The 19,024-nt window shown below is 40.4% G+C and overlaps 2 protein-coding genes across 2 annotated transcripts in view; one reads left to right on the top strand and one right to left on the bottom strand.

Moving 5' to 3' along the window:
- Nucleotides 1–15,640, bottom strand: part of REG4 (regenerating family member 4) — an 84,941-nt gene extending 69,301 nt beyond the window's left edge. The window contains 1 exon segment of the mRNA XM_023734832.1: nucleotides 15,490–15,640. Coding sequence (XP_023590600.1) covers nucleotides 15,490–15,640 — 151 coding nt within the window.
- A 16-nt stretch (nucleotides 15,641–15,656) lies between these two features.
- On the top strand, nucleotides 15,657–17,753 carry LOC101359210 (disintegrin and metalloproteinase domain-containing protein 30-like). The gene has a single exon (XM_004380428.3). The coding sequence runs from the start codon at nucleotides 15,657–15,659 to the stop codon at nucleotides 17,751–17,753; it is 2,097 nt and encodes a 698-aa protein (XP_004380485.3).
- The last annotated feature ends 1,271 nt before the right edge of the window (nucleotides 17,754–19,024 follow it).

The following is a 19,024-nucleotide window of genomic DNA, read 5'->3' as shown; positions in this document are numbered from 1 at the left end:
GACCATCCAAGAAGCTCAACGAACCCCATATAGGATAGACCCCGAAAGAAAATCACTAAGGCATATCATAGCCGTGCTTGCTAAAACCAAAGACAAACAAAGAATCCTGAGAGCAGCTTGAGAAAAACAAAAAGTTACATTCAAAGGAGAAACAATAAGACTACGCTTGGATTATTTGGCAGAAACCATGCAGGCAAGAATGCAATGGAAAGACATATATAAAACCTTGAAAGAAAAAAATTACCAGCCAAGAATAATATATCCTGAAAAACTCTCATTCAATTATGATGGTGAAATTAGGTCATTTCCGGATAAACAGAAATTAAGACTATGTAAAAACCAAACCAAACTTACAAGAATTATTAGAGGGAGTCCTTTGATCTGAGAACAAGCAACACCCGACCACAAGCTGAATCTAGGACGCAGATTGTACCAGCCAGATACCAACCTAGGAAATGAACTCTCAAGGACTATCTAAAACCAAAAGAATTACAACAGGGAACCAGAGAGGTTAACCTGTAAATGACAACTGCATCAGAACAATAAGAGAGGTAATAAACAGTGTAGGTAAAGAACCTTTTAATGGAGAGGAAGGCAAGGCGATACCAAGTAATACAAAGTTCAAATCCAGGAAGATAAGGGTAAATTTCAAGATAAACACAAAGATAGTTAACAAACCTACTCATCAAAATAAAGAAGAAAAACAAAGTCTCAGTAAAAACAAAAGCTACAAAAACAAAAGAAATGAAAAAAATCCATAAACAAAAGGAATTCAGCACAGGAGAGTAAGAGGAACAAAGAAAACGTCAACACTACAAAAAAAAGCACTACAAAATGGCATCAATAAACTCACACTTACCTATAATTACACTGAATGTAAATGGCCTAAATGCACCCATAAAGAGATGGAAAGTGACAGAATGGATAAAAAACAGGAACAATCAATATGCTGTCTACAAGATACACATCTTAGAAACAAAGACGTAAATTTATTAAAAAATCAAAGGATGGAAAAAATATATCAAGCAAAGAGCTACCAAAAAAGACCAGGAGTGGCAATACTAATAACAGATAAAATAAAATTTAAAACAAAATAAACCACAAAAGACAAAGAAGGACACTACATAATGATTAAGGGATGATCCATCATGAAGACATAACCATAATAAACATCCATGCACCAATGACAGGGCTCCAAAATACATAAAACAAACTCTAACAGCACTGAAAAGAGAAATTGACAGTTCCACAATAATAGTAGGAGACTTCAACACACCACTCTCAGTAAAGGACAGAACATCTAGAAAGAAACTCAACAAAGATACAGAAGACCTAAAGGGCACAGTCAGCCAACTTGACCTCATAGACATATATAGAACACTCCACCCAACAGCTGCAAAGTACACATTCTTTTCCAATGCACATGGAACATTCTCCAGAATAGACCACATCTTAGGCCACAGAGCAAATCTTAACAAAATCCTAAACATTTAGATAACACAAAGTATCTTCTCTGAGCACAATGCCATCAAGGTAGAAATTAACAAGATAAAGAGCAAGGAAAAAAATCAATTACATGGAAACTGAATAACACCCTGCTTTCACATCACTAGGTAATAGAAGAAATCAGATGGAATCAAAAATTCCTAGAATCAAACGAGAATGAAGACACATCATACCAAAACCTTTGGAACACAGCAAAGGCAGTCCTCAGAGGACAATTTATAGCAATAGATGCACACATCAGAAAAGAAGAAAGGGACAAAATGAAAACATTAACTACACAACTCGAACAAATAGAACAGCAAAAGAAGCCCACAGCCACCAGAAGAAAGGACATAATGAAGATCAGAGCAAAAATAAATAAAATAGAGAATAGAAAAATAATAGAATCAACAAAACCAAAAGTTAGCTCTTTGAAAGGATCAACAAAATCGACAAACTATTGGCCTGACTGACAAAACAAAAATAGGAGAGGAGGCAAATAACCCAAATAAGAAATGGAATGGGGGACATTACAACAGACCCAACTGAAATAAAAAGGAGTATAACAGAGTATTATGAAAAACTATACTCCAACATATTTGAAAATCTAGAGAAAATGAATGAATTTCTAGAAACGCACTACCTACCCAAACTACCACAAAGTGAAGTTGAAAATCTGAACAGACCCATAATAAGAGAAGAGATTGAAAAGGTAATAAAAATTTTTAAAAAAACTCCCAACAACAACAAAAAAAGCCCCGGCCCAGATGGCTTCACTGGAGAATTCTTCCAAACATTCAGAGAAGAGTATACCGGTACTACTCAAGCTATTTCAGAATATAGAAAAGGAATGGATACTTCTGAATTCATTTTATGAAGCCAGCGTAACCCTGATACCAAAACCAGGCAAAGACACCACAAAAAAAGAAAATTACAGACCAATATCTCTCATGAATATAGATGCAAAAATTCTCAACAAAGTTCTAGCCAATACAATTCAGCATCACATCAAAAAAATAATACACCATGACCAAGTGCGATTCATACCAGGTATGCAAGGATGGTTCAACATTAGAAAATCAATCAATGTAATCCACCACATAAATACAGGGAAAGAAAAGAATCACACGACCATCTTAATTGATGCAGAAAAGTCATCCGACAAAGTCCAACATCCATTCCTGATAAAAACTCTCAATAAAATAGGTATAGAAGTGGAATTTCTCAACATAATAAAGGCTTCTATGCAAAACCAACAGTCAGCATCATTCTTAATGGAGAGAGGCTGAAAACATTCACTTTGTGAACAGGAACTAGACGAGGATGCCCTTTATCTCCACTCCTATTTAACACTGCGCTGGAAGTCCTACCTAAATAAGTTAGGCAAGAAAAAGAAGTAAAGGGCATCCAAATTGATAATGAAGAAGTTAAACTGTCCCTGTTTGTGGATGATATGATACGATACATAGAAAACCCTAAAGACTCCATGAGAAAACTACTGAACTAATAGAAAGATTCAGCAGAGTGGCAGGATACAAGATTAACATACAAAAATCAGCTGGATTCCTATACACCAATAAGGAGAATGATGAAAAGGAAATCAGGAAAGCAATATTATTTATAATAACCCCTAAAGAAATAAAATACTTAGGAATAAATCTAACCTGGGATGTAAAAGACTTATACAAAGAAAGCCACAAAACACTGCTGGCAGAAACCCAAAGGGATGTACATAACTAGAAAAACATACCATGCTCATGGATAGGTAGACTCAACATAGTGAAAATGACAATTCTGCCCAAAGCAATTTACAAATACACTGCAATCCCAATCCAAATACCAATTACATTCTTTAAATAGATGGAAAAACTAATCATTAACTTTATATGGAAAGGGAAGAAGCCCGAGATAAGTAATGCTCTATTGAAGAGGAAAATAAAGTAGGAAGACTCACACTACCTGACCTCAGAACCTACTATACAGCTACAGTAGTCAAAACAGCCTGGTACTGGTACAACGACAGATACATTGACCAATGGAACAGAATTGAGAACCCAGATGTAAATTCATCCACCTACAGTCACCTGCTATTCGACAAGGGCCCAAAGTCCATCAAATGAGCAAAAGTCAGTCTTTTTAACACATGGTGCTGGCACAACTGAATGTCCATCTACAAAAAAATGAAACAGGACTCATACCTCACACCATACACAGAAACTAGTTCAAAATGGATCAAAGACCTAAATATAAAATCTAAAACGATAAAGATCATAGAAGAAAAAATAGGGACAATGCTAGGATTCCTAATACATGGCACAAACAGAATACAAACCATAAGTAACAATACACAAGCACCAGAAGAGAAACTAGATAACTGGGACCTCCTAAAAATCCTACACATACGCTCATCGAAAGACTTCACCAAAAGAGTAAAAAGAGAACCTACAGACTGGGAAGAAAATTTTGGACCTTAAAAGTCAGGCGAAGTTCTAATCTCTAAAATCTACAAGAAAATCCACACCTCTACAACAAAAAGACAAATAATCCTATTAAAAAATGGGCAAAAGAAATGAACAGACACTTCACCAAAGAAGACATTCAAGCGGCTAACAGACACATGAGGAAATGCCCCCAATCACTAGCCATTAGAGATATGCAAATTAAAACCACAGTGAGATACCATCTCTCTCCCGCATTACTGGCAAGAATCAAAAACACTGGAAATAACAAATGTTGGAGAGGCTGCAGAGAGATCGGAACTCTTATGCACTGCTGCTGGGAATGCAAAATGATACAACCATTTTGGAAAATGATATGGAGCTTCCTTACAAAGCTAGAAATAGAAATACAATATGATCCAGCAATCCCACTCCTAGGAATACATCCTAGAGAAATAAGAGCCATCACACAAATAGACATATGCACACCCGTGTTCATTGCAATACTGTTCACAATAGCAAAAAGATGGAAACAACCTAGATGCCCATCAACAGATGAATGGATAAACTATGGTACATACACACAATGGAATACTACGCAATGATAAAGAACAATGATGAATCTGTGAAGCAACTCATAACATGGATGAAACGGGAGGACATTATCCTGAGTGAAATAAGTCAATCACAAAAGGACAAATATTGTATGAGACCTCTACAGTAAAAACTCACGAAAAAGTTTACGTGCAAAAAGAAACAATCTTTGTTGGTAACAAGGATGGGAGGGGTGGGGGGGAAGTAAACAGACAATAAATAAGTGATAACTTTGGTGAAGGGTAAGACAGTACACAATACTGGGGAAGCCAGTTCAACTTGTACAAGGCAAGGTCATAGAAGTTCCATAGACACATCCAAACTCCCTGAGAGACTGAATTGCTGGGTGGAGGGCTGTGGGGACCATGGTCTTGGGGAACATCTAGCTCAACTGGCATAACACAGTTTATAAAGACAATGTTCTACATTCTACCTTAGTTAGTAGCGTCTGGGGTCTTAAAAGCCTGTGAGCAGCCATCTAATATACTCCACTGGTCTCACCACTTTGGGAGCAAGGAAGAATGAAGAAAACAAGATACAAGTAAAAGATTAGTCCAAAGGACTAATGGACCATAGCTACCACGGTCTCCACCAGACTGAGTCCAGTACAGCTAGATGGTGCCCAGCTATCACGACTGATGGCTGTGACCAGGATCACAACAAAATTCTAACTCACATAAAAAGACCAGACTTACTGATCTGACAGAGAATGGAGAAACCCCGAGAGCATGGCCCCCAGACACCCTTTCAACTCAGTTCTAAAGTCACTCCTGAGGTTCACCCTTCAGCCACAGGTTAGATTGGCCTACATAAGGTCACTATGAGTCGGAATCAACTCGACAGCAACGGGTTTGGTTTTTTTGTTTTTATAAAACAAAATGAGACTAAATGGACACACTATCCCAGGGGCGAGGACAAGATGTCAGGAAGGGACAGGAAAGCTGGTAATGGGGAACCCAGGGTCTAGAAGGGAAGAGTGTTGACATGTTGTGGAGTTGGTAACCAATGTTACAAAACAATATGGGTATTAATTTTTTAATGAGAAACTAATTTGCTCTGTAAACTTTCATCTAAAGCATAATAAAAAAAATTTCTGCTGCAACACAGCAAAAAAAAAAAAAAGAATTCTCTACTTGCTTAATAATAAAATCAGATATTAACTGTACATCTTCCAGAAGGAAGTCGTGAATATTAAATGAGATAACAAATGCAAATAATTTAGCATAGTTCTTGCTACATAGTAAAAGTTTAAAATGACATTTTTAGTATCAAGTTTTTACTGTGGTGCCTACAGGCTGGGAATGAAGGGTAGAATATCATTCACTCCCAAGGTTCTAGCCAAAGCTCTTACATTAGGTAGAAAATAAAGTATATTTTCACACACAAAGAATTTATGCTTGAATGCACAGAAGTGGATAAGTCAAGACCTGAGGCAAAACCATAAGCCTCCAGTATTTCTACCAGTTACCAGTTGCCATTGTGTTAACTCCAACCCATGGCAACGTCGTGTGTATCAGAGTAGAACTGTGGGTTTTCAATGACTGATTTTTTTGGAAATAGATTGCCAGGCCTTTCTTCTAAGATGCCTTTGGTTGGACTCAAATCTCCAACTTTTCTGTTAGCAGCCAAGCACATTAACCATTTGCGCCACCCAGGGGCTCCCCGGTATCTCTAACTGCCCTCTATTTCTGAACAAATCCTCCTCTCCAGCTCCCCAATGAGGCACTCAGTGCACCCACTCTCCACCCTCTTTAAGAAAAACAGATAAGTTAGAAAAAAAAATTTTGTCATTTACTTTCAGCGCTGAAAATTATTCACATCCTGAACTCTTTCAGACCCTTTAATTCTGATTTTCTAAAGACATTTTATCTTTTACATAATCAATAGAGAAATTTTCTTTTGAAAAGAGGAAGCAAATATTAACAGTAGTTTATTTTGGGGGCAAGGCTATGGATTTATGCCATTTTCTTTCCTATACTTTCAAAAGTTTCTAAAACTTAAGAAAATATAAATAAGTGGCTTGACTGTATGCTTGGTGAGACATGGAGCACTAGTACTGACAATTAGGGGACAAGAAGGTCTTGCTTAGTTCAGGACCTCCACACAGTAGTAGGAATTTGGATTTCATTTCACCCAGTCCTGTATCTGAAAAGTAACTCCTGTGATACATGATTTCAAGTGAGAGCAGTGGATGTGATCTGCCACCTGAGGCTTCAGGAGTGGGACCTCCTGATGATGGGTCCCAGGGTACCATCAGTTGTTTAAGCAATCTTAGCACCAGCTGAAGTTGGAAAGCCATTCCTGAAGATCCAGAGGCAAAAACTGAAAGCCCAGGACATTTCTGTGTGAGGATATGGCAGTGAGGGTGCAGAAAGGCTGGTACTGTGAGCTCTGTGAAAACAGAGGCCATTTCTCTACTTTAGCACCTCACACAGTGCCTGGCACATAGGAAAGGCTCAGCATATGTTTAATGGATACACAAGAGAATGATGGGGAAGATCCATGGGTTTATGAACTACCGTAGCTTGGCTGGAACCCTTCTTGGGCTTTCTCTTCTACTGTTATGGATTGAATTGTGTCCCCCAAAAAGATTTGTCAGCTTGGCTGGGCCATAATTCCCAGTATTATATGATTGTCCACCATTTTGTCAGCTGATGTGATCTTCCTATGTGTTGTAAATCCTATCTCTATGATGTTAATGAGATGGGATTAGCGGCAGTTATATTAATGAGGCGGGACTCAATCTACAAGATTAGGTTGTATCTTGAATCAATCTCTTTTGAAATATAAAAGAAAGAATCGAGTCGAGAGACAGGGGGATCTCATACCATCAAGAAAGCAGTGCTGGAAGCAGAGCACATCCTTTGGACCCAAGGTTCCTGCGCCTGAGTAGGTCTTAGTCAGGAGAAGATTGATGACAAGGACCTTCCTCCAGAGTCAACAGAGAAAGAAAGACTTTCCCTGGAGCTGACACCCTAAATTTGGACTTCTAGCCTACTAGACTGTGAGAGAATAAACTTCTCTTTGTTAAAGCCATCCACTTGTGGTATTTCTGCTATAGCAGCACTAGGTGACCAAGACACCTACCAAGGCCTCCAGTCATTTGGAGAGACAGTTTATCCCACAATGATCACCCTGAGCAATAGAGGCAAATCTGAGTGCTGCACGAGAAGACCAGGTTAGAAGCAGTCAGGAGCCATCTTGTTAGGTAGTAGACTATGCGGACTAGAACTGTCTCATGAGGAAACTAGGGAATATGATTTGTGCTGCTCCACAGAGAGGAGGAGCAGGCGGCTGATGCTGAGCCTCACTCTAATGCACTAGTAGTTACAGTCCAGTGGATGCTTCTCTCTGACCACATGAGCTGGTCACTCCTGGGACAGCTCTGGCAGTTCCTTTTCAAATTAGTTAGAAAGCATAGTTTTATTCCTAGGCAAGAAGGTGGTATTTCAATAATGTGGCCAATCCTTGGTGTGGCTGACAGAGGATGTGGCTGACAGTTTTCCTCCCTTGTGGGGTCTCCAAAGGCCTGAAGTAGGTTTGGGAAAAAGCTGTTTTTTATTACTATGAATTTTTCAGAAACACAACAAAGTTGAAAGACTTTTATAAATTTGGTATATTTTTACTTGTATACCTATCACCTAGATTCTACCATTAACGTTTTATTAGCACTTATCTATACATTTACTCATCCCTCTATCCGTTCATTAGCTGTCTTAGTCATCTAATGCTGCTGTAACAGAAATACCACAAGTGGGTGGCTTTAACAAACAGAAGTTTACTCTCTCACAGTCTAGTAGGCTAGAAGTCTAAATTCAGGGTGTCAGCTCCAGCTCTGGAAGAAGGCTTTCTCTCTTGGTTAGCTCTGGAGAAAGGTCCTTCTCATCAGTCTTCCCCTGGGCTAGGAGCTTCTCTGTGCAGGAACCCCAGGTCGAAATACGTGCTCTGCTCCCAGCACTGCTTTCTTAGTGGTGTGAGGTCCCCGTCTCTCCGCTCACTTCTCTCTTTTATATCTCAAAAGAGATTGACTCAAGACACAATCCAATCATGTACATTGGGTCTTGCCTCATCAACACAACTGCCACTCAAGCCACATCATAGAGGTAGGATTTACAACACATAGGAAAATCACATCAGATGACAAAACAGTGGACAATCTCACAATACTGGGAATCATGGCCTAGCCAAATTGACATATGCATTTTGGGGGGACACAATTCAATCCATGACATTAGCCCATCTTACTTTCTGATGCATTTAAAGTGATTTGCAGACATCAGTACATGTCCCTTTACATACTTCAAAATGCATATCATTTACTAGTGTTCATTACTTGTTTAGAGGTTTTTTTTTTCTTTTGAGGTAAAATTTATATAAAATGAAATGTAGAAATCTTAAGTATACAGTTGCTGAGTTTTGGCAAATGAATACATCTGTGTAATCCAAATCCCTAGGAAGATACAGGATATTTCCATCACTCAGAAAATTTCTAAGACCCCTTCCCAGTTAATTCCTGCCCTATCCACAGACAACTATTGTTCTGACTTTTTTCCCACCATGGATTAATTTTGCCTGTTCCAGAACTTCTATAGCTGGAATTAAAGAGTATTCACTCCTTTGTGTATAGCTTCTTTCATTAAACATAATGCTTTTGAGATTCATCCACATTGTTATGTGCATCAGTAGTTAGTCCCTTTTTATTTTTCCTTTTTACTATTCCACTGAATGAATATATGACAATGTTTCATCCATTCTCCTATTGATGCACACCTGAACATTTGCAGATTTTGCTATTATGAATAAAGCTGCTATGAACATTCTTATATAAGTCATTTTGTGAGCATATGTTTTAATTTCTCTCGGAAAAATACCTAAGAATTACTGAATTGTAGAGTTGGTAGATGTTTAGTTGTATAAGAATCTGTCAGACTTTTTTCCGAAGTGGTTACACCATTTTACATTCTCTCCAATAATGTATGAGAGGGGAGAAAGAGACCCTAAAGAGGCCTCTCTGTATACTTGCGTGAATTATTCTCACTGGGGACATGACTGATGCTGCTCATGCCATGGGATACAGGGGCACCCTCACCACCACCATCACCATCACTCTGGGCTTCAGGAAGGAGATTAATTGCATAAGGAATCTTGGGACCAGCATGAGTTCCTGTCAAACCACACAAGTTACTCAAGTGATCAGGGCATAGGATGCCCAGAAGTCACTAGTAGGGAAAAGTCTCAATGGTGAGTCATTATGCCTGTACCCATGGGGTAGGTAAACACATTTTTGTTCCTTCACTGTAGCCCTTGAAGAGAAGAGTGGTCAAACAAAATAATACAGCATGTAGCCTTTTTACACTGGCTTCTTTGCCTTTAGCAACATCCTTTCGAGGTTCCTCCTTGTCTTTTTGTAGATTATTTATTTTTATCGTTGAATAATACTCCATTGTACGGTTGTACTACAGTTTGTTTATCCATTTGCCTATAGAAGGACACCTAGGTCACTTGAATTTTTGGTGATTATGAATAAAGCTGTTATAAACATATATATCAGTTTTTCATGTGGACACAAATTTTCAATTCAGAGGTGCAATTGCTGGATCGTATGATAAGCCTATGTTTAGCTTTGTAAGAAATTGCTAGGCTATGTTTCAAAGTGACTGCATCATTTTGCATTTCCACCAAGTTTCTCCACATCCTCTTTAGCATTTAGTGTTGTCAGTGTTTTGGATATTAGCTACTCTAATAGGTGTGTGGAGCCCTGGTGGCACTGTTGTTAAAAGCTCGGCTGTTAACCAAAATGTTGGCAATTTGAATCCACGAGCTGCTCCTTGGAAACCCTATGGGGTAGTTCTACCTTGTCCTATAGAGTCACTATGAGTTGAAATTGACTTAATGGCAATGGGTTTTAATAGGCATGTAGTGATATATCGTTGTTTTAATTTGCAATTCTCTAATGACATGTGACACTGCCTGTCAGTTTGACATACTGTGGTAGCTTGCACGTTGCTGTAATACTGGAAGATTTGTCACCAGCATTTCAAATACCAGCAGGGTCACCATTGGTGGACAGGTATCTGTCTTCCTAGACTAAGACAGACTAGGAAGAAGGACCTGGCAGTATACTTCTGAAAAACTGGCCAGTGAAAATCCTATGAATAACAGCAGAAAGAGACTTTGGAAAAGCTCAATATTATCTGTCAAAACAAGGCCAGGGGCTGACTGTGGAACAAACCATCAATTGCTCATATGCAAGTTCAAACTGAAGTTGAAGAAAATTAGAACAAGTCCATGAGAACCAAAGTACGACCTTGAGTATATCCTACTTGAATTTAGAGAACATCTCAAGAATAGATTTGACGCATTTAACACTAATGACTGAAGACCAGACGAGTCGTAGAATGATATCAAGGACATCATACATGAAGAAAGCAAGAGATCATTAAAAAGACAGGAAAGAAAGAAAAGACCAAAATGGATGTCAGAAGAGATTCTGATGGTTGCTTTTGAAAGTAGAGCAGCTAAGATGAAAGGAAGAAATGATGAAGTAAAAGAGTTGAACAGAAGATCTCAAAGGGTGGCTCAAGAAGACAAGTAAAGTATTACAATAAAATGTGCAAAGGCTTGGGATAGAAAGCCAAAAGGGAAGAAAGAACATGCTTAGCTTTCTTTCGTTTTTTTTTTCTCACTTAAGTGAAAGTTTATAATTCAAGTTAATTTCTCATAAAAAAATTTATACATACATTGTTATGTGACCCTAGTTGCTCTCCCTATACTGTGACAGCACTCTCCTCCTTTCCATCCTGGATTTCCCGTGTCCATTGAACCAGCTTCTGACCCTCTCTGTCCTTCTCATCTCGCCTATGGACGGGAGCTGCCCATTTAGTCTCTTGTATGTACTTGAGCTAAGAAGCACACTCTTCATGAGTATTATTTTAAGTCCCACGGTCCAGTCTAATCTTTGTCTGAAGAGTTGATCTCAGAATGGTTTTAGTTTTGGGCTAACAGAGAGTCCGGGGGCCATGTCTTCCGAGGTCCCTCCAGTCTTAATCAAACCATTAAGTCTAGTCTTTTTACTAGAATTTGAGTTCTGCACCCCACTTTTCTCATGTTCCATCAGGGACTCTCTGTTGTGTTCCCTGTCAGGGTGGTCATTGGCGGTAGCCAGGCACCATCTAGTTCTTCTGGTCTCAGGCTGATGGACTCTCTGGTTTATGTGGCTCTTTCTGTCTCTTGGGCTAATGTTTTCCTTGTGTCTGTGGTGTTCTTCATTCTCCTTTGCTCCAGGTGGGTTGGGACCAGTTGCTGCATCTTAGATGGCCGCTTGCTAGCTTTTAAGACCCGAGACACCACTCACCAAAGTGGGATGCAGAGCATTTTTTTAATAAACTTTGTTATGCCAGTTGACCTAGATGTCCCCTGAAACCATGGTCCCCAGACCCCCGCCATTGCTATTGTGTCCCTCAAAGTGTTTGGTCATATTGAGGAAACTTCTTAGCTTTGGTTTAGTCCAGTTGTGCTGACTTCCTCTGTAGTTTGCGTTGTCCTTCCCTTCACCTAAGATAATTCTTGCCTACTATCTAGTTAGTGAATACCCCTCTCCCTCCCTCCTTGCCCTCATAACCATCAAAGAATGTTTTCTTCTGTGTTTAAACCTTTTCTTGAGTTCTTGTAACAGTGGTCTTATACAATATCTGTTCTTTTGTGACTGACTAAACTCACTCAGCATAATGCCTTCCAGATTCATTCATGCTGTGAGAAGTTTCTCAGATTCATCATTGTTCTTTATCGTTGCGTAGTATTCCATTGTGTGAACGTATCATAATTTATCCATTCATCCTTTAATGGGCTCCTAGGTTGTTTCCATCTTTTTGCTATTGTTTCACAGATGACAAAACCCAGGCTTGGAAATATTAGATTCGCCAGGCAGTACTTTTAATAAATAGGAAGACCTGAATGGCAGAATGGACAGGACTACACAATGAATTAGTGAGTTGAGAGATCAAGCTGAGGCCTTTGTCTAAACACAGTACAAAAAAGATAACAGCTTCAATTGTAAGAATTAAAAAAAAAGGTATAGAAGGCAGGTTCAGGAATTAAATGAGTACTTATAGGAGTTCTAGAAGGAAGAAGTGTCAACAACAAAGAGCATGGGTAATTGAAGAAATAACGTAAGATAATATCCCCGGTGAAGGATCTGTCACTGCCCTGGTGGTGCAGTGGTTAAGTGCTGGGCTGCTAACCAAAAAGTTGGCGGTTGGAACCCACCAGACTCCCTGCAGGAAAAAGATGTGATGGGAGAAAGATGTGTCAGTCTGCTTCCGTAAAGATTACAGCCTTGGAAAACTATGGGGGTAGTTCTACTCTGTCTTATAGGGTTACTATGAGTTGAAATTGATTTGACAGCAACAGGGTTTTGTTTGTTTGTTTGTTTGTTTTTTAAAGGATCTATCTAAACCTTAAAAGAAAACTGAAAACACACACACATACATACACACTGTCTTAGCTATCTAGGGCTGCTATAATAAAAATATCACAAGTGGATGGCTTTAACAAGGAGAAATTTATTTTCTTACAGTCTAGGAGGATAAAAATCCAGATTCAGTGTGCCAGCTCCAAGGGAAGGCTTTCTTTTTCTATTGGCTCTGGGGGAAGATCCTTGTCATCAATCTTCCCCTGGTCTAGGAGCTTCTCAGAACAAAAACCCCAGGTCCAAAAGACACACAAACTCCTGGCTCTCCTTGCTTGGTAGTAATGGGGTCCCCCATCTCTCTGCTCACGTTTCTCTTTTATTTTTCAAAAGAGACTGACTAAAGATACAACCTAATCTTGTAGATCGAGTCCTACCTCATTAACATAACTGCCTCTAATCCTGCCTCATTAACAGCATAGAGGTAGGATTTACAACACAGGAAAATCACGTCAGATGACAAAATGGTGGACAATCACACAGTAATGGGAATCGTGGCCTAGCTAAGTTGACATACATTTTTGGGGGGATACAATTCAATCTATAACACACACCTAGGCACATCCTGATGAAAATTCAAAGTTTTAAAGTATTCTTTAATAAATAAATAAATAAAAGGGAGGGCTTTCTACTCAGGGAAAATAAAATACGAGTTCACAGAAGTGGCACATATAAAGAATAAGGAAGACCAATGAGTAAGACCCTATTGCATTGCAAAGTTAACTCAAAATAATTGTTAATATAATTGTGAATTTGATTACAATTTCTTAAAAGAGATTCATAAAGTAGAACCAGCAAGCAGTAAAGTATATTATTAAAAATCTCTTTAAAAAGTACCAGATAATGTCAACAAAAACCAGAAGATGGTGGGGGAAAGGGAAACAGAGAAATTATTGTGCAGGAAAGTTGTGCTATTCCAAGGCAGTTTTATTTAGAGACCAAACAGCATTCCAAAACCGTGTAGAAGTGAAAATTGAGCTAGCTAAACTTCGGGTTACAGGGATCTGCTATTCTTTTTCAGTAAGTGTCAATAACTGATAAATTACCAACTAGTACAATTTATTGTTACTGTTTATTTATATGTTACTGCTTTCATGGCTGGCCTCCAAGATCTGAGAGTGCAGGAGCCCTATGTATATTGCTTTTGTTAGATTCCATTGAGTAGATCTCGACACATAGCGACCCTCATATACATGTGATCCTCATGTGATCCTCATGAGAACTGTCTCATAGGGTTTTACTAGGCTGTCATCTTTATGGGAAGGAGCCCTAGTGTCGAAATGGTTGTGTTTGGCTGCTAACCAAAAGGTCAGCAGTTGGAAGTCACCTGCTCCCATAAAGATTACAGTTTAGGAAACCCTATGGGGCAGTTTGACTCTGTCCTATAGGGTCATTAGGGGTGGGGATCTCCTGGATGGCAAACAGCAATAACAACGAATCTTTGCAAGAACAGATCACCAGGTCTTTCTTCCTCCCTCTGAGCCCCTGGGTGAGTTCCAACCACGGACCTTTCGGTTAGTAGCAGAAAGCTCAACTGTTAGATTAATATATATATTCATCTCCTAACACTGCTTGGCACTTACTAATTACATGCATGTATGAAGGACATTGGAAGCCCTAGTGGTGCAGTGGTTAAGAGCTTGGCTGCTAACCAAAAGATTGGCAGTTCGAATCCACCAGGCGCTCCTTGGAAACCATATGGGGCAATTCTACTTTGTCCTATACAGTTGCTATGAGTCCAATCCACTCGACCCCAATGGGTTTATGAAGGACTTCCTTACATATTACAGCAAAACATAATGACCTAGACTGGCACTGTCATCAAACCGATATTTCATTGTTTCTGCACCACAGACTAGCATCTCTTTGAGATGGTATAAGGATGCCAGGCCAGGGATGAACCAGAGCCACAAGAAAACAGAAAACCAGGGCTAAATGCTTGCTCATACATAGACACGCTCATCTGACCTGATGTGGGTCAGTTTTTCTCGAAAAATATATTCATAACTTGAGTAGGATGGACTGTCTTCCACGGACTGTTAAAGGCCTAAGTCTCTCTCGTGCTCTCTCGCAGGTTAAGGAATAGTTTATCCATCCAGAAGGCTTCCCCAGAATGAGCCACTGAGTGCAGTCATAAAACCCCTCAAGAAGTGGAAGAATTTAGGGCCCAGAACTCTAGATAAAAATCTCGATTCTGATTTTAAAAAAGTAACAGAAAGGCACGTCTAGAGATGCGCAGAGTAAGCACTAGAACAGATGTTATTGGTCTCTGTAAATTCCATTGATTCCCAATTTACCCTCTACTTCATTCCAGACGACCTTGCTGCTTTTCCCCTAGTCCCCTAGTCCCTCCGCGTGTCTAGCGCTCTCTTATCCTCGCGCCCTTCGACTACGCTCTCTTGCTCTAGAGCCCAACGGCACAGCCGCGACCCCGGCTGGGCGGGCCGGGCCCTGAACCAGGCGCAGCAGAGCCAAAAGCTGGATTCACTCCGGCCTGTGCAGTACCGAGGCGCCCCAGCGGGCGCCGCTCGCTCTCCGCACTTCCCTCTGGCGCATCTAGTGGTGGCCACTGCCGTTCACACCTGACCTTGCTCCCAGGCTCAGGCGAGGGGGGTGGGGGCTCGATGGGGCCCTCCCTGTATCCAGACAGCTCCATCCTGCTACTAGCCCTAATGGCAATCCGCGCTGACCCAGGCTGCCTGGGGCAGAGTTTTAATCTCCACCCGGAGTGGGGCTTCGACTCCTACGAAATCATCATTCCCAGAAAGGTGAGCCCCAGAATGGAGACACAGACTGGTTCAGGGCAGGTATCCTACCTCCTGCACCTGATTGGCAAGAATTATATTCTCCACCTGAGACTCAATAGGCTCCTGGTGCCCCGACACCTTCGAGTGTTCTCCTTCACAGACCAAGGAGACTTCCTGGAGGATCACCCTTACTTACCCAGGAACTGCAACTACCTTGGCTTTGTGGAAGGATCCCAGGAGTCTGAAGCTACGCTAAGTACATGCCTGGGAGGCCTCCACGGCATGCTGAGGCTGGAAGAGCAAGTTTACCAAATTGAGCCTCTCAGAGCCTCCTCCAGCTTTGAGCACATCTTTTATCTCCTAAAGGATGAGGAGTTTAGCACTAAGGCCTGTGGCTTAACTGATGAAGGAATAGAATGGCAGATATCCAGACATGAATCGTCAGAGCTGCTGGAATATCGTGACATCTACATCCACAGAAAGTATCTGGAGTTGCTCCTTGTATTTGATCACAAGAGGTTTGTGTTTAGGAAACATAACTTAACCCATATCATTTTTGAAGGACTTCTTATGGCAGGTTTTATGGACTCTCAATTTCAGGCACTAAATCTACGCATCCATCTATCAGCTATTGAAATCTGGACTGACAGTGATAAAATAAATACTAGTAACAAACAATTACTTAATGTTCTTCGTTCTTTTTCAAAGTATAGAAGAGACGTCCAATATCCTCGAATTCAAACCGATTGGTCACACTTGTTTGTAAAAGATTCTTTTGGTGATGCACGTGGGTGGGGCTGGATCGGAGGTGTTTGTGATAAGTATCATGGTGCATCAACTAGTACTCTTGGAACTGGAAACATGATTTCTCCTGCTTATGTATCTACACATGAACTGGGACATGGTGTGGGAATGACACATGACTCAGGGCTCTGTCAATGTAGAGGAGGCAGTGCTAACTGTATCATGGGTCTTGGGCATAATGGGTTTAGTAACTGTAGTTTTATCAATTATTTTAACTTAATAAATAAAATGGCTGATTGCCTAAATAATATACCAGAGATGGCATTTTCAGTGAAGGAATGTGGAGACAAAGTTGTGGATGAAGGTGAGGAATGTGACTGTGGCTCAAAAGAGGACTGTAAAAGAAACACATGTTGCCAACCAGACTGCAAATTGAAACCTGGGGCCAACTGTAGCATTGGTCTTTGCTGTCATCACTGTCAATTTCGTCCATCCGGATACATATGTAGGAAGGAACTAAACGAATGTGACCTTGCGGAGTACTGTGATGGGAATTCAAGTGTCTGCCCGGATGACATTTACAAGCAGGACGGAACGCCTTGCAGAGCTGGTTCCCTTTGTTATAAAAAGGGGTGCTATGTTCGGTATCTGCAGTGCCAAAATATATTTGGGGAAGGAGCTATGGATGCTCCACATCAGTGCTATGATGCCACAAATTTACTGGGTGATCGATTTGGAAACTGTGGACTCCAGGGTACAGGCTACCTAAGGTGTACATCTGAAAACGCATTATGTGGAAGGCTGCAGTGCACCAACGTCAAGGCAATCCCTAACATGCCTGATCATACTACTCTAATTTCCACTCATCTGCAGAAGGAAAATCTCTTGTGCTGGGGAACAGAGTATCACGCCTCCTTATTAGCCAGTGGATTACCAGATTTTGGCATGGTGAAGGATGGCACTTCCTGTGGTGATAACTTGGTGTGCGTTAACAGAGAATGTGTCAAAATCACAACCCTACGTTTTGACTGTTTGCCCGAGAAGTGCAATAACCGAGGGATTTGCAACAATAGAAGAAACTGCCACTGCCTGTATGGCTGGGCCCCTCCCTTCTGTGAGGAGGAAGGGTTTGGAGGAAGCATTGATAGTGGGCCTGTGGGAAAAATTAACGAAAGGCCCCTGCTGTATGTTATATTTATTCGTCTCTTTCTCCTAATGACGTCTGTGATTATTGTATTGTTCAGGAAAGTGATAGGAAATTTACTTAGACCTATATAGGTGAAAGATTGAAAAAGACAACCAACACTAGAAGTAAAACCAAATCATAGAGACATAAAAGAATAAACAAGCTATGCATATACATTCCATAACACTGGATTCTTTTTTTTAATAGCTTATCCTAAAGATAATTTACTTTGCTCTTCTACTCAATCTATTAATGCTCTCAGCAATTGCATTTTCTTCAGGCAAATGACTCAACTGCAAGCTCACCTGTAAGGTAGTAGTCAGTCAAAGACACTGATCCTGTGGATGTCATTCTAATTTACTTTGGTGTCCCAGTTCTTCAATATGATTTTCCCTTGGGTTTTCATTGGCAAATAACTTTTTGTTTTCCCTAGGATCTCCCATTGTTTAACAGACCCTTGAACCTCAGAATGGTACGTGCTAGTAATTCTTCAAATAGAACTGTCTGTCCCAGACCCTTGGCCTATAAGGAGAATATAGGCAGCCCTTAATTTTCACAGCCATCTGCTAAAAATATCTCAGGTATACCTCTCCTCCCTCAATTTGATCAACAAGACTTCCCAGTTCTAGTCCTAGAAAATGAATGTTTGTCTCTGTATTTTTGTATTTGAAGAAGAAATAAATTACAAGAGGAGCCACATAGCTGAATATCTCACTACTATATCACGCCGACTCCACGGGATGTCTGGTAAGACAGTGAAACTAAGCCAAAGTGGCTGATGTGACACACCTGGCTGTAGGCCCTGAAGGTCCCTTACAGCTCTGTCTCCAGGAAGTTACCTCAGAAGCTCTGGGGGTTTTGAATTCAGCAGAATCTTGAAATTTATTTATCTTTGGTGAGGCTAGTGGCCATGACTGACCAGGGAGGAGTATTAAGCAAAAGACCTGCTCTTTTGATCCCCACATCTTCATTCCCTTTGCCTACTGCTGGTGGTTGGAAGGAAGGGTGAGTAATGCTGCTTAATTTCAAAGTGTCACTTCCCCCACTTTCAGGTACATGTGGGAAATGTGTGTATCTTACACTGTTTTGTGATCCAGGAGGTGTGTAGGTCTCACTCTAAAAGTATTTTTCTTTCCGCATAGAGCCCATTTGCTTTCCAGTGGACATGGAGCCTTTCCTCCCCTGTCCTCCATACATGTGTGGCTCTTCCCATCCCTCACTATGAAATAACTATTGGTTTCTCACTCTTCCTGACCCATCAAAAAATTGGGAAAACTCTTTTTTTTATATTCAGTGTCTTATGTCAATGCCAAACCCACATTAGACTCTATCTAGGGAAACATTTCTGCAAGTTATATTAGAG

Source organism: Trichechus manatus, unplaced genomic scaffold, assembly GCF_000243295.1.
Source record: "Trichechus manatus latirostris isolate Lorelei unplaced genomic scaffold, TriManLat1.0 scaffold00073, whole genome shotgun sequence".
In the NCBI taxonomy this organism is placed as follows: domain Eukaryota; kingdom Metazoa; phylum Chordata; class Mammalia; order Sirenia; family Trichechidae; genus Trichechus; species Trichechus manatus.
The sequence above is the reverse complement of the archived record's forward strand: the minus strand, read 5'-3'. Positions and strand labels throughout refer to the sequence as shown.